Here is a 16,339-nt window from a genome sequence, read left to right as displayed (position 1 = left end):
ACCTCTGCCACCTCTATTACTACCATCACTGAAACAACGGGGTTGGGAGTGGTCCCCGGAAGAACTGCCATAATTCTGCATGGCACTGATGCTGCTGGACTGGCTTGGACCACCGACAGGACAATTTCACCCTAATGAAATGATCAATACCATCTTCAGAGATCATCTTGTTGTATGGAGCACTTTATTTGTTTTTGTTGTGACTTAATAGCTTTTAATGTTTTATACTGTTTTTATGTATGGGCTTGTGCCCCCGTGTAAGCCGCCCTGAGCCCGTTTGCAGGGAGGGCGGGGTAAAAATGCAATAAATAAATAAATATCTACCTCCTGGGTTTTGCCCGGCAAAATTGCTGTGGTACTATCTTTCCAGAAAGAGCATGGTCAAACTGGGTTTGACCACTGTATGGGCAGGGAGATATCAATTTTGGGACCTCCCCACCCATTGGTGCCATCTCCCCTTAATATTCCCTCACACTTGCCCTCAGTGTTCCCTCTAAGCTGAGTTAGTGTGAGCTAGCTCACAGTTCTTTAGCCTCCAGCTCACACACTTTTGTCTTAGCACAGGAAGGATGGCTCCAGAGCAAACTAATTTATGCAGTAGCCAAATCACTCACTCACAGCTTTAATGCCAGTAGCTCACAGAGCAGACTTTTTGCTCACAAGGCTCTACAGCTTAGAGGGAGCATTGCCTGCCCTTCTCCTAAAGCTCCCAATGCTGGGTGGGGAACTTCCTGGAGATTTGGGAGTAGCACCTGGGGAGGTTGGGGTTTGGGGTGGCATGGAGAATACCCCTGTGTAGATGCTCAAGTACTGCTGTAAATGATGCCCAATGGGGAATTATCACCTTAAGAATTCAGCTGAGGGTGATTTGCTGTGGAACCCAACTGAAGGTAAGCTAGGAGTATAACAAGAGCTGACACACTACTTGGGGACAGTCTCAGCAGAAACGATGTATCTGTGAAACAGGAGGCAATTGCTCTATTCAGAGCTGCTCAAGCCAGAGCTGAAGCACTGGTTTATCATTAATGTTCCTCCCTTAATAAGAACATTGACAAATTGGTGACAGATCAGAACAGAGTGATGGAGGTGGAGGGTCTGGAATGCAAGCCCATGAAGAAAGGTCAGTGGAATGATGGGGGGGGGGGGGAAAGGGGGGGGGTTTTTTCAGATGAAACGCAGAATTGGTGACTAAGCATGCCTAAGGAGCATTGGTGCAAATTTCTGTTTACAATATCATCTAATCCTCTACTTCAAGCAATGATAATTTCTAACCCATCCAGAAACATACATCTAAGATGGCTTAACATTCAAGTAAGAACCCTTCCATTTCTAATCATGCATGGTTTTTGTAGCAGGCATCAGAGCCACAGTTTGCTATTGTTTCCTTCTGCATTGTTGCTACCATGAGACCCAGAATCTTCAACATGACATTTATTGATTTTTAATGTGAATTCTGTTAACAGTTGCAGGCTCCCCCCCATCTCATAAGGTGCGGGGCCTACCACTTGCCACTCGATGCTAAAATGCATCATGGCTATTAACGGCCTCAAAAGGGCCCAGCATGGCCCTCCCCACTGGGATTCAGACTATGTAGAACATGAGTTTGCAGTCAATTTTAAGTGGGAGCCAAGTCAGGATTGCCCAGGGTGTCACTTGCCATATCCTTTCCTTTATGAGGGCCGCAGGATATCTGCCAAGCAGGTTGAGGGGATCCTTTGGGTTCAGCTGGGCTCCTACCAAGTTTAGTTCTGGTGTCCATCTCTTATATTGCTGGTTGTGTACCAGTCTTCTCCCACGGATCTCTGCACAGACACACAAGTCCCTGACCATAAGCATGGACACTTCCTCCTCCTACAAATGCAGATCCCTTGTTGTGGTGCTCTGCATTTGCCACTCCTCATTCAAAGGAGAATCTGTGACAGGAGCCAGCTGGCTCTTCAAGTGTCAGCTCCATTCCCCCCCCCCCCCATCCCAGCCCTTTGGGGCTCTTGGCAGCTTGTGGATGCAGGGAGCACACAGCAGATTACCTTGCTCACTCCTGTGCACCCTTCCAAGCCAAGGCTGCCCATAATGAGCTGGGTGCCCTCCTTTACCCCTCCAGCCAATTAATACAATGTCAAGGGACACACTGAAACCTGTCAGAACAGCAAGAGAGCGTGGAAAGAAGAGGGCTGCCCCTCCCTCTAAGGGGGAAAGCAGGGACTGCGGCATCTGGGGACACACCCAGCCAGGGGGAACTTTGTTCTTCCTTAGGACCAGACACCGAGACCCCCAGCACTTGTTTTCCCCACTCGTTATGTTTCCTCCGCATCTAGTATGCTGCGGAAACATTAAATCCAAGTGACTGTGGGGAAGACACTGAAGTTGTCTAGGTCCCAAAGATGGCAGCTTTGCCCTTGAGGATAACATAGAAGTTCCAGCCTGGGTGTGCTGATTGGTGAAAAGATTCCTCCTCCTCCCTGAAGAGGGCTGCGTGCTGCTATGCAGACACCCGGACTCCTGCAAAGGATCACCATCAACTATGGGGAAAGATGCTGGCTAAGTGGGAATGCAGACAGTTCCTCCACACAGGCTGTGCCAAGAGCTGCTGACCTTGGAGTCACGGAAAGGGGCGGGATCAAAGAGAGGGTTTGCCTACCCAGCACAAGTGCCTAGCAAGCCCCCCTCCCCGACACATATATGTATGGTTCACACCACAATCATTCTGCATCAACACAGATAATCAGGGGTCCTGGTCATAATATTGGGTGGGGTTCTTAATGTTAAGGAATACAGCCTAAGACATCCATCTATGTTGTGCTTTACTAGCCGAAAAACAAGTTTGGTAATAAATAAACCAGTGAGCCCCCTTCCAGTTCAACTCCTGTCAAACAAATTATACTGCTTAACAACTGGGATTTGTCATGGTATACAAAGAATTAAAGCTAGTTATGGGAGCAGTCATAAGATTCCTGATTAAGGGTGCTTAATCTTGCCAAAGCAGATACAATGAGTGTTTAGAGAAAGGTAGGGACTGGCATAGGGATGGCTGTTGAACTGATGATCCCTTATGATGCTGCAGATACTATTAACAAATTATTGGTATTTGTGCAGGACACCAGTGCTTAGAGCACTTCACAGAATGCAAGGCCCCTGCCCTGATGAGATTACAATCAAAAATTTGCCTTAAGGGAGACAGGAATAAATAGAAAAATAATATGCATCAATTCCTATTATACCTGCTTAGGCTCAGGTATTTGTATCTATTTTACCCAATGGGGACCCTGAAAGAGCTTACTGCATTGTTCTCCCCTTGTCCATTCTGTCCTAACAACCATCCTGTGAGTTGAGTTATGCTGAGAAATAGTGACTGGCCCAAGGTCTCTCTCTCTCTCTCTCTCTCTCTCTCTCACACACACACACACACACCACATAGAAGTTCACTGTAAACAGAGGAAGAGGAGGAAGAGGAGGAGATTGGATTTATACCCCACCCTTCACTACCTAAGTATCAGAGTGGCTTACAAACTCGTTTCCCTTCCCCTCCCCACAACAGACATCCTGTGGGGTAGGTGGGGCTGAGACAACTCTGACAGAAACGGTTCTTTTTCAAGAACAGCTGTGCCAGAATTATGGCTTGCCCAAGGTCATCCAGCAGCTGCAAGTGGAGGAGTGGGGAATCAAACCCAGTTCTCCCAGATTAGAGTCCGCGCACTTAACCACTACACCAAACTGGATCTCCAGGATCTTAGCCCAACACACCACTATGTCTTGGAACGGTGGTTTTTGAGGAAGAATTTGAAAGAAGTGAAAGGGATGGCCTCATGCAGGTATTCTGGGTAACAATTTCCAGGCCTAAGGGGCAGCAAGGAAAGAGTCACTTGAGTGAGATGAGACAGTCAGACAGGTGAAGGGGAAGGTGGAACTGGAGGTGGAAAGTTAATTGGCAGGGATATGCTGCTATGAGGGTGGGAGAGTTAAGTCACTGAAATCATGGAGGGCTTTGAAGGTACAGAAGAAGCAATTGTGCTAGATCTGAGAGCAGCCAGTGAAGGGATCTGAAGAGAATATCATAGGGCTAATGATACTGTGAAATTGATATTTTTTAAAAAAAACACAAAATACAAGTTTAGACAGCTGAGATGCCTGCAGGTTCTGATGGGGAGGATCCAGAAATTTTCAAGTTGGGGAAAATATGGGACTCTCTCTGCAAGCAGGTTTGTTACTGTGCTCTGCTCCATTATGAGTGCAGAGAACAGACCAGCCAGGGGGAGCCAGTCTGGTGTAGAGGCTAGGCTGTGGGGGATCTGGGAGACCAAGGCTGAAGTCCTCACCCTGCCATGAAGCTTGCTGGGTGACCTGGGCCAGTCACCCACAGCCTAGCCTACCTCAGAGGGTGGTTGTCGGGGTAAAACTGTGGAGGTAAGAATTACATACAGCACTCTGAGTTCCTCGGAAGGAAGGTGGGATTAGAACGTATTAAATAATTTTAAAAATAAGGGGGGGGAGGCTTGCGAGGGAGAAGCAGTGGAAGAGGGGGGAGGAAGGTACGCAGAGGTGAGGTTCCTTGGGAAAATGAATTCAGCTGAAGATGCAAATCTGATCAGCCACCCAGCTCTCTAAGAAGAGCTAGACATAAAGTCCTCCAACAGATATATGCTCCTTCCAGCTGAATGTAATTCACCAATGTTTTATGGGCAGGACAAGTTGTACACGGGGTGGCAAAGTATAGAGGGACAGCTGCCTTTGGTGCCCATTCACTTGGTCATGACTCCCACGTGGCCGAGGGTGGGTAGAGAAGGGGGAGGGGGCGACACATGCTGCAGGCAAACAGTTTGTCAGAGAAATGACTCTGGAAAGGCAGTTACGCTATAAGCTGTGAGGAAGCTGCTGTAGGAAGTTTTACTGTGTCGGCACATTCATGGCCATTTCAGCACCTGCCTGAGCTGCATCTGAGTTGTTATTACTTCTGGCTTATTCTGGATCTGTGCCAGATCAGTGCTGCCCTCTCAAACTAGCCTGTTGAGAAAGTACGAACACCCCTGCTTTACCCTTTCCACCCCTATTTTTTTAAAAAATTCCATGAAGATCTTTCCCACACGCCAGCCTGGACTGGCTCTTGGTCCTGCTAACAGGAACTTTCTGAAGCGGCTGCTTGAGAGAGCCAGCCTGCTGACCACCCCGGCCATGGTATCTTCTCTGCCGGCAACCATCCCACTTTCCAGTAACTCTGGGGTTAGCAAACATTGCCTGGTGGTACCCAGGGGTCATTTCCTGCAGGAGCGCACAGGAGCGGAGCTCCGGCAGTAAGGAGCCCAGGGGGTGGGAACATGCAACAAGCCCCACCCCCTGCTCCCAGCAGCCCTCAGTCAGGCCATGAAGACCAAGAAGCAGCCAGGTAAGTTACAGAGGCCCCCCCCCCGGGCCTGCCTTCAGATACAAGCTCTCCCTCCTCTGTGAGGGCAGATCTGCGCATTCCCCCCCACCCCCAATAGCTAGCAATCCAAAACAGTCCAGTGGAGCCTGAGCGGTGGGTGTTGCCTTCTGACACACTTCCAGTGATGTCAGGGGGTGTGGCATATGCAAATAAGTTATGCTAATGAGCTCCTACATGTCTTTTTCTACGAAATGACCCCTGGGGGTACCCACCCAGCCACGATAATCTCGAAGTCTCCGTCCTGGTCCACATCAGTCACAGCCACACCGTAATTGAGCTGCGTGGGGTTGCTGTCATAGTCAGGGGGGAGGACATGGTCCGTGACGGCTGTGAACATGGGCTCACTGCGCTGGGATCCTTCGCCAGGCCAAGTCAGAACCAAGCTCCACCAGAGCAGCAGCAGCAGCCCCCTTGGCACCTGCAAACAGAAAGGCATGAGGCTGGGTCAGTCATTCCTGTGCAGCTGCTGGAGGATTTCCCCCCCCCATATGTGAATTCCTGCCCAGATTGCCAAACTAGTGATTTATTTAAGATATTTATGTCCCATTTTTCTCCACAATGTGAACATAAAGTAGTTTAAGACACTGTTCTCTCTTCTCAATTTTACCCTAATACCCACCCTGTAAGATAATTTAGCCTGACAGAGTGACGGGCCCAAGGTCACGCAGTGAGTTTCCAAGGCATAGTGGGGATTTGAACCTGGACCTTTCCAAATCCTAGGCTGGCACTGTAGCTCAGGGTGTCAAACATCTGGCCTGTGGGCCAGAACCAGCCCATCCAGGGCTCTTATCTGGCCCACAAGCATCTGATTACCTTTACTGCCAGATGACAGAGGCTGTGCATTATGTCCCTGTATACTGTCCCAGTGCTGATTCATAACAGGCAGTGGAAGTGGGAGGGTGGGCATCAGGGAGATACTGTAAGAGTGTTAATGATAAGCTCATTTGTACTTTGAGTAAAGAATAATATCATTAATTGGGTTTGCTTGTGTCCTTTATAAAGTTTATATCTCCAGTACCTGACATTACATTTTATGGCACTCATGGTCCGGCCCTTGTAACAAATGAATTTGACACCTCTGTTCTAGCTACTACAGCCCACTGAGTCTCCTGAACTTTCCATTGATAACCTGATCTTAATTCCTGGAGAAGGGCTTGGATCCATGGGAAATTTCTTCAGACAGGGAGAGATTCGCATCCAGGAAGTGTGACTATTTACAGTAGCCTAAAATGCCCTCTGGAAAACTATTCCTGAAGGACAGGCAGCCCCCACCACACACATTTTTGACCATCATGCTCCCAGGGGAAGCCAACTTCGTCTTCTGGGCTGGATGGAGGGAGAGCGGCTATAAAAGAACATTAAAGCAACACCACATATGTTTGTGTTTAGTCCAGAGTTCAGTGATTTCTACAGAAAGACACATTGCATCCTTCCTTCCAGCCACAAGTTTGTTGGTAATGGTGAGGTTAAATTAGCATTAGTAGAAAATAAGTATGCTATATAATGCATGGTAAAAATAGATCAGAATAGAAAATTGCTAAGGAAATGGACTTTCACTACCCTGGAAGTCTCAATGGGGCAGAACGTAATGTCTCTCTGAATGCAAAACCCTACAGAGATGTACAGGTTACAAAAAAAACAAGCATTCCCTTGTTGGATGAGACCACAGGTCTGACTAGCAAGCATACTGTCTTCAGCATGGGCTGCTCAAAAACAGGGCATGATTTATTAGCTATGCCCTATTGTTTGCTTCAAGCATCCAACAACAGATATACTGCCTCTAATAATGAAGGCTCAATTTGATTCATCATGACTTACATTCACACTATTCCATTTAACCTTGGAGCTGGGAACTTGTGTGGAAAGCCATGCAGTCACCAGGTTGTTGCCACAAGAGGAGGCAGAGGGAAGGAATATGTAGGGCGATTTCTCACTAGAGCTGCCTCGCAGCACAGCGCCGTTTGCCCCGACACAAACATGTCAATTTCACACCCGAGGCTGCGGGGCTGCATTTGACTCCGGGGGCCCGATTTCCTCCGCAGTTTCGTGATCCTGGTTTTTGAGGATCATGAAACTGCGGAGGAAATCGGGCAAAGCCCCGAGTCAAATGCAGCCCCACAGCCTCGGGTGTGAAATTGACATGTTTGTGTTGGGGCAAGCGGCGCTGTGCTGCGAGGCAGCTCTAGTGAGAAATCGCTCGTAGATACCTTAAACAGTTTGGTGGGTACATCTAATCATGTACACACCAGGGGATGAATATCCAACAACATGCAAGGACATTCACAAAATGACATTTCTCTGGCAGATTAATCAGCCCCTGGTTTTGTCCTGAGAACAATTGCTGAGTCTGATTGTAAGGCTAGAGAACCTTAAGGGTTCTTTCAGCCCTAAGGCACACCCACAGACACCTCACAATGATCCCTCCTAACTGATCCCTCCTGCAGGGTAACCCACAATGCATGATGTGCCACAAGCAGAGAAGAACAAACTGCCCAGTTCAAGGAATACTGTAGCACATCTCTCAGGTCCTGGTCATCCTTCTACACTTGAAAGTACATTTTCACAATTTAAATGTACTTTTTCTCTCAGTTTAACTCTTCCCTCCTCATTTGTACATGCAATCTGGATAGTCAAAGGAGGCACTTTTTCATTCTGTCAGCACATGCATATGAGAACTCTTGCATCTTATGTTAATCAGCATCTTTTTTCTGGGGCTGTCAACTTGGAGTGTTCTTATAATTGCTACTGTGGGTTAGGAATCAATATTGCCTTTACAACCTCTTGGGAAGGGGGGATCCATCCTTTCATCATGCTTTGTCCATTTGAATAGTGTGAACAAAAGGGTAGTTAAGGTGCATATGTAATCTTGCAAGCATCCCTGTGAATCATCACTCACTAGTTCTAATATCGGCTCTCTGGGACTGCCCGAATTGCAACCATATCCAATTGTGTCCTAGACTCCAGCAAACGTGTCTCATTCTCCATTCCCATCTTTTGGTAACTCAGTTGTGGTTCGGCTAAAGAAATATTTTTGCCTGGCTCTTTAGCATTCTGCAGCCATTTTCCTGCTTGGGCTAAATATGGGCTAGCACCCTGGAAAAACACAGGCTGGCTTACTCATGCCACCGGCAGGTAAAGAGTGTCAGAACACCCCAAATTTCTACAGCTCCTAGTCTAGAACCAGCCAGAACCTAGCTGCTCCAAACACAGCCCGAATCACCATATGCCCCAAATGAGTACCTTGAGGTGGAATGGGTGGTGTTTGTGCAATTCATTAAGTTTTATGATAAAGTATGAAGCAGCGGATGGAATATATCACTGTGCAGCTCGCAAAGGGTTGTTATGCTGCCAACAGACTGCCGGATACCATCGGTCTATAAGCCCCACTAATATGAGACCTCTGTGCCTTTGCTGAAGAAGCATGCTCATAACCATGGTGCAGTCCGCCAAGAGGGCCACCATATTTGATCTTGTGAGTGGGACAAGGTCTGAATCCATTCCATTCACCTTGGACATAATCTGTAAAGGTCAGTGGCCTAGAACAGAAATTCCTTCAGGCAAAGGGAGCAGGCAAAAGGTGCAGCAACACAATGCATCTCTCCGTGTTGGCCCACAGTAATGTTATCCATCACACTCAGAGCTGGCAGCCTAGGTGCAGGCACCATCCTCCACTTTAGGCCCAGATTAACTTGTCATTAAGCAAGCTTCCCTGAAAAACAGGACGGCAACAGGCACCTAGTGACAGGGACGGCGTGTTCCACCATCGGGCTCCCAGCGTTTGGCTTGGGCTAATTAAACCCATACATCAGTGAGCATTTCCAGATAGATCATTAGGGAAATGGCCATTAATTAAAGCTGCCTTCCTAAACACACACATACGGCGCTTACACCTGTGCACAGGCAGACAGAGACACGCGCGCACAAACATTTGATTTCCATAATCCCGGCTCTTTCACTTGAGGGCCCGCCTGCTAGAGCTTAGAGATCCTGCTATGACTATCAAGGGTCCACTTTGGGTTGGTTCTCACGTCATGAAATCCCAGCACAAAAGACACTTCTGTGTAGAAAGAAGGTAAAACTCTCTAGATCATTTGGCCTGAGTGCCAAAAGAAATGCAGTGCGTAACTTTAAATATGCTGGTGTGGGGGCAAACAAAGCGGGGTGGGGGAGAAGATGAGGGCAATGCTGGCTGCAGAGGTGGAGGGTGGAGCAGAGTCATGGCTTCTGCTCTTCAGAAAAGTGGCAGCACTGCATGTGCAGATGGCAACCTCCCACATCACTTTGCGGTCTAAGAACATTGAGCAGCAAGGCTGCACAAATGGACTGCGCACCACCCACTAGGGTGTGGTTGCTATCACTCATTGGAAGAGGGGCAAGAAGATGCTTCTATTGACAGCTTGACTGCTCCAGGTCCAAAGAAAGTTCTGGAGTTCTGCTCAAGCACAGCCTGGCTACATCCTTGCTTTGGAGGCAGAGCACGGAAGATGCCCTGCCTAGCAAAATGGGTTTGGATGCCACCATTTGGCATGCATGATGCTTGCCTTGGTTTAGATTCCAGTGCATTACCATACCCACGAGCATTTTTCTCCGATGTGTGTACACTTTAAAAAATTAGCTCAGACTTCCCAAGACACACATACAGAACAAAACAACCATATGAACATCAAGCACACATGACAACCTATACACTCAGTCCTCACAAAAGCCGATATGATCTTGACCAAGCACAGATTGTGATGTGTGAAGCAACTCTTACTTGATCCCTTTATCTGACTAACTGATAACATCTTCCCCTTAAAGGCAGCCCTGGAGAGTATCTAAAAAGGAACTGTGTAGTCGGTCTCCAAAGACAAAAATGATTAAGCCCTGGGGTGGTTGCATCCATTGCCAAGAGTTTCCATTGTGCCAGCCACAGAAGGAGCCAAAATGCTCTGTGATGTGCTTCAGGACTCACTGTAGGGTGCTGAAAGCAGAAGGACAGCCCCAACACATTTGGGCAAGAGACAGGCCCTCCAGAAAAATGGGGCAGAGAGCCTACCATGTTCAGGCAGAAGACTGAAAACCTTTCAGAACATGAGGCTGTAGCTAAGATTTTCCCTCTGGACCCTTTCCTCCTTCTTGTTGGGGAAGCTTTGATAACAGCAATTGAATAAGGTATATCCAAGCTCAGGCTTAGTCCATCTTTTGACCAAACCAGGTACAGAACCAGTGTCAGGTGCCTTGGCAAATGCCACATGGTCACCATGGTACCGACCTCCTTGCAGAGATGCTCTAGGGAAAGAAGTTGTTGGAAATAGATAGAAAAAAACAATGGTTGGTCACCATCTTGTTCTGGTTGGGAATGCTGAAGGAAGCCACCATCTCCTCCACCCTGATCTTGGAGACTGCATATCACTCCCTTCTCCACCAACAGGCCACCTTTGGCATAGGAAACATCACACGCACCAGAAGGATGCCTATTCTGTGCCCACAGTGCAGCAAATTAGCCAGGGGCAGCGTGCTGAGCACTGGCTGCATGATCCCCTCCCCCTTCATATTGGGCAAGCTGCCCAACCCCATTGCTCTAAGGTTATCTTGGTGGTGATCAGACCCCGGATGCTAAGCAGATGGAAAACTTTTAAAATTTTAGTGCTCACAGCAGTGCTAGTTCACATCCACACAAAGGAGAAGGCACCTCTTAGGCCAGGTTGCTGCTGTACATGTCCATAGTTTGCTTGCTCCTGCAGGGTGTGGTCAATAACACTGCAATATACCTATTGACAGAGCATAACTGAAGAGAGGTACCCAGCCCAGCAGACCCGGCCCCAAGGCGCAGGTGTCACTGGATGATCTCTAGGAAGTGATCGGCCGCATCAGGATGGCAGCAGCCTGCTGTCCCCCACCCGTGGGGGTGGGGGGTAGAGGGAGTTGTATGACATGCTGGTTTGGAGCACAGGACTCTCAGAGCGCAGACACAGCTTGATCGCCTGTCCTGAAAGAGGGGAAGGTGCCTCAGACCCAGGTCTCCCAAAGCGGTGGTCTCAGCAGATCCTGAAATGTAATGACATTATGGCTCTGCACAAACAAGCAGTTGCTGCTGCATGTCCCTGCCATGGCTCTCCTAACAGACATCACAGCCCCTGGGCCGTCCACATGTCAGAGGTAAAACACAACCCTCCAGCAGCCCCACAGTCTTCCCCACACGACTGTGGGCCAAGGATACCACAGACTCACGGCGTCATTCTCAAAATGAATTTCCAAACCCTGCTCAGTGACATCACAACCCTACAGCCAGTGAATTGTGGCTGCATCAAATTAGCAAGGCAACATCACAGGATCCCAAACCACCACATTATCTCCCAAAGTACCACTAGTGCAAGTAACTCAGGCACAGGAACAGAGCCCGCCAGGCACATATGTGGCATCCTCGCGACAGTGCTCCGGTCCCCGCCTGGCAGTCCTCCCCGGGTAGATCCTGGTATTTTTCTTGGGACTGTTACTAAGAAAATTCACACTGTCTCTGGCTGCACCGCTGATACCAGCCCAGAGCCTGCATTAATGCTGCAGGCAGCAGCTGGGTTTCCCTTCCCTGCGAAAGCCACCCAGATCAGCACCAGACCCACCATCTCCTCAGCTATCGCCCAGGCTCTGGGAGTTGTACTTCAGAGTTGGTGCCCTTGCCTTCCTCTCCCTCTCTGGCACAGTGCGGGACAGCAGGCCAGCCCGAAAGCTGGGGCACAGCCAGTAGCAGCCGGCGGTGCAGTGTGGAGACCAGCAGCAGTCACCTTAGGAGCAGTTAGACCTTGGCACCCGGCGGATCCTACCCTTCTCTTTCCTGCCCAGTGCCAGACCCTTCCCTCAGGCAGGGGTTAGAGGCCGACCAGCAAGGGAAGGCTGTCGTTGCCTCCCACTCCATCCCAACACTTCTGGGCACCCCAAGAATCTCCACCACCCCCACTCCGCTTTGGGGTTCCAGGGCTCCCCCGCCCCGGCTCCCATTGCCGAAGGCATCCTAGCGCGCTCCCTTCGCGGCACCTTGGCTGTCCGTAGTCGCCAAGCCAGCCGGGCTTTCAGAGGGCACTTGGTCGTCGGGGAGGCTGGTGGAGGGGCGGCTCCTCGCCTCCTTTGCCGGCGCCCAACTTTTCTTCTCCACCCGAAGTGGAAACTTTGCCCCCCTCAGGTGTACCGAGCTGGACAAGGGTCACCATCGGTACTCACCGGAGAGATGGGATGCTCCGGGGGTGCCATGCCTGCCAGCGGGCCACGGAGCATCCCGGGCGGGCGAGGGACGAGAGAGCCGCCCTGCTCCCGGAGCCGGAGGTGCTGCGCGAAGAAGCCGGCGCCGCTGGGTTGGCGCTCCGCGTCCCTCTCTCCAGTTCAGGCAAGCCCGGCCGAGCGGGCGCTCCTTTATGTAAAGCCTTGTGGCGCAGAGGCATCCAATCAGCGAGGGTCGAGCGGAGCCAGCCAGCCAATGGCAACGCTGGGAGGTGGCGCCGCTTGGCACTGATTTACTACCTGGAATTGCAGGGGAAGCGCGGCCAGGCAGCGCCGATCGATACGGAGCCAAACTGTGACGGGCGGGGACGGGGACGGGGATGGGGAGGAGGGCGTTGAGACGGTGCGCGCAGCCTTCAGAAACTCGGCGCGAGTAACCTTCGCGAGGGGGCCGGGCCGGTGGCCGGAAGAAAGCCCAGCCGCTGCCCGGAGAGGCCCGGGGAGGATGGGCACCGTGGAGAAAGCGAGCCAAGCCCCGGGCGCTGAGCCACCCTCCCCCTCGCTCTCCGAGAGCTGATCTTGGCGGGCACCGGGCAGCCGGCTGTGACAAGCTCCGTACTGTTCTGTTCCCGGGAAGATAAGATCTCAGAGGCGGCTCTGCTGGGAAGATGGAAGTTCTGCCTACCCGGGTGGAGGAGGATGGAAGGAACGGAGCGGGAGAGGCCGGGGGTTGCAAAAGTGTACCGTAGCCTTGGAGACCTCAAGCCGGCTCCCTTCCCCCCCCCCACGCCCAGAGGCGACGCCGTGCCCCAAGCTGCGCCCAGTTTCCCCTAAATGGGCGGGCGCCGGGGACTCTCCCCTCCTGCCCACCCGCTCTGTCTTCCTCAGCAGCCCCTCCAGCATCGCTTCCTTCCTACCCCCTACTCCAAGTTCCCTTGCCCGGCCGTGTGTCTGGTCACAGACGGGGAGAGGGTCGCTTTGGGGTTCCTGTAAGTCAGGTAGGGGTAGAAGATCTATCATGCAGCGAGAGGCCAGGGCTGTCGGGTGCCCATGAGGACTGCCGCTACGCCCACCTTCTTCCCCCCTGCCCCCCAATCCCACCAAGGTTAGCAAAATCACTTTTGCCCTCACCGATGGACTGGGAGCAGCCAGGCTATGACGGAGATCCCAGTAGTGACTGAGACTGGGGAGAGAGCTACAAAATACAAGGTGGCATCATCTCTTGTGGCTGATGGCAGCAATCCTGGCGACTGGCACCGGATCTGAACAGTTTTAAAACGGACTGTATGGTGCTAAAGTTACCCTGAATTTCCTCTGCTGTTGGTTAGAACTTTGCCAGGAGGAATTTTAAAAAGGCTCCTTCTTCCCTTACTGTCTCCAGATGCTTCCAGTGTTGTATGGAGTGTGTGTAGTCTCTCAACACACACACAGAAGAGAGTCAAGACTCAGACAGCCTTTCTCAGGCAAAGTGGTAGCCCTACAGACTCCTAGTGCAGGAGAAACCCCTCAATTTCCAACATTTGGATGCCTCATCAGTCACTACAAGAGCTTGCTAAAACGCAGTCTGAGGCCACTTTGTTGTTTTGCACATCTCCTGTTTGACCTGAAGAAAGTGAGGAGAGCGGGTGGTGCTCAGTGGGTCCCAGGCAGTGTTCCCTCTAAGCTGAGCTAGTGTGAGCCAGCTCACAGTTTTTTAGCCTTCGGCTCACACATTTTTGTCTTCGCTCAGGAAGGAGGGCTCCAGGGCAAACTAATTTATGCAGTAGCCAAATCGCTCACTCACAACTTTAATGCCAGGAGCTCACAGAGTAGAATTTTTGCTCACAAGACTCCGCAGCTTAGAGGGAGCATTGGTCCCATGTTAGAAATGGGTCTTGCTAACACGCCAGTGTTTACCTTTCCATGTCAACCTTGCTTATCTTGTGAAGAGTTACAAAGAGGGGTGGTCCTTGTAGTGGAAATCTGCTAATAAAATGGCAATGGGGCTAACCTTCTCCAGCCCCTCGTAGGAGAGATCCCTAACCAGCTGCATTAATTATACCACAGCTCCCTGGGAAGCAGGTATGGAGCCTAATGGGGGGAAATTACGATGTCCCACTTCTCTAATGTCAATAGCCAGGCAAAGTTAATAGGTGCTTTTTCCATTCAAACCACACATGCCATCACAAACTGTAAGGGCTGATTCATGTGTTATAATTTCCCACATATATCTCCATATAGGAGAAAGCATCTGTGCTGTGATGTCTGAAGGGTGGCATGAGTGTTTTCCCCCCATCACAATTACATCGATTAGATGGGCAATATGTGAGTGGCTGAATAGGCACAGAGGAAATAGTAATGCATCATGCAGTCCTAAATGTGTGAGATGTTCCCAGTGCCCTATCTATCCTATTATACAGTTTCATTTATGAGTCAGTCCAATCAGCGGGGCCAGTGCTAATGTACACGAATTTGTTTCTGTTCTTGCATGGATATTAGACATGTTTATAATGACCTGTAACTGGAAATACTTCTCCCCTGAAAGAGTCAGGTTTTAAAGGCTAAAAAAAGAAAAGAGAGAGAAAATGAGAAGAAAGAAATGAAAAATGCAAGCAATCGTATCTACACATAGCAGCATGGCAGACAGGCCAGAGCTTAATCTTTGCCCATCAGATCTTCTCTTTAAAGCCCTCCCACTTTAGCTACAGGAACAACTATTGTCCAGAATATCTAGCCACCAGAAGGAAAAACCCACTCTGATGGATCTATTATGATCAAAGAATCCATGTGATGGAAATTTGTATGACTTTTCACAGAGTACTATGTAGTCTGTGCCTTTAAAAGCAAGGCAATGGGGGATTTCATTGATTTCAGTGGATTCTCTGTTGTGCAGTATACGCCTGAAACATTCACTTACCCGGGCAGTTGGGGATAGGTTGCAGAAAATTAAAGCAAACTGGAAAACTCTGTTCAAGCACAACCAGAGCCGTAATTTATATTCAATAGGTGGCCAAGCTTGAACACTTACTTCACGTGTTTCCTTTGCCTATAACCTGAGCTGCAAACATAATGGTTCATTCTGCTTTAGTACAGCTACTAGAGAAGGGGTATGTTCTCAATATATCAAACAGTTGTGTTTTAAGGTAACATATTTATGAGCTCCTTCCTCTCAACTAAGCAAATCTTTACCAGAGCTGCAGCACAGCGATGGCTCCTCTTCCTCTGAGGAGTGATCAGGATGGTTTACATAAGATGAAAAGGTACCTCAGTTTTTGTCCACAATAGAGAGTACTCACAGGTCCCCAAGTGCCATTTCTCTGAGCCCACTATCCACAGGGGGCCTTCCTTACACAATCTTTTCCTATACATACAACCAAGATTTCTGGAATAAAAATCTGCTTTATTTCTGAAATGATATAAACAGACCATATCATGGTAATGGGCTTATAGCCTCAGCTGTCCCTTGTCCAAGCCTTGGTATTGTGTACCCATATTCCCACTCATACTTGGGCTCCAAGTATACATGCAAGCATGCACAAGTGTACATATTAATATTACGGAATATGACATGTATATACTGGCAAAACAGACCAGTGTGTCAAACTGCACACAGGATTAGCACAATGTTGCACAGTTACTTTCATTGCAATCCCAAGCAAAGTCACACCTTTTTATTATTATTATTTTTTTAAAAAAACTTGTAACTAGTAGAAAATGGGAAATATTTACTCACCCCACCCAATTCCTGCT

General features: G+C 49.4%; 1 protein-coding gene across 1 annotated transcript in view; it reads right to left on the bottom strand.

Annotated features, from left to right (window-relative positions):
- CRTAC1 (cartilage acidic protein 1) overlaps positions 1 to 12,762 on the bottom strand; it is a 31,912-nt gene extending 19,150 nt beyond the window's left edge. Inside the window, exons 1-2 of the mRNA XM_015415933.1 lie at positions 12,614 to 12,762; positions 5,629 to 5,834 (exon numbers count right to left, since the gene is read on the bottom strand). Coding sequence (XP_015271419.1) covers positions 5,629 to 5,834; positions 12,614 to 12,667 — 260 coding nt within the window. The 5' untranslated portion in view covers positions 12,668 to 12,762. The remainder of the gene's footprint in view (positions 1 to 5,628; positions 5,835 to 12,613) is intronic.
- Between the last annotated feature and the right edge of the window lie 3,577 nt (positions 12,763 to 16,339).

This window comes from Gekko japonicus, unplaced genomic scaffold (assembly GCF_001447785.1).
Source record: "Gekko japonicus isolate JY-2015 unplaced genomic scaffold, Gekko_japonicus_V1.1 scaffold59, whole genome shotgun sequence".
NCBI lineage: Eukaryota > Metazoa > Chordata > Lepidosauria > Squamata > Gekkonidae > Gekko > Gekko japonicus.
The sequence above is the reverse complement of the archived record's forward strand: the minus strand, read 5'-3'. Positions and strand labels throughout refer to the sequence as shown.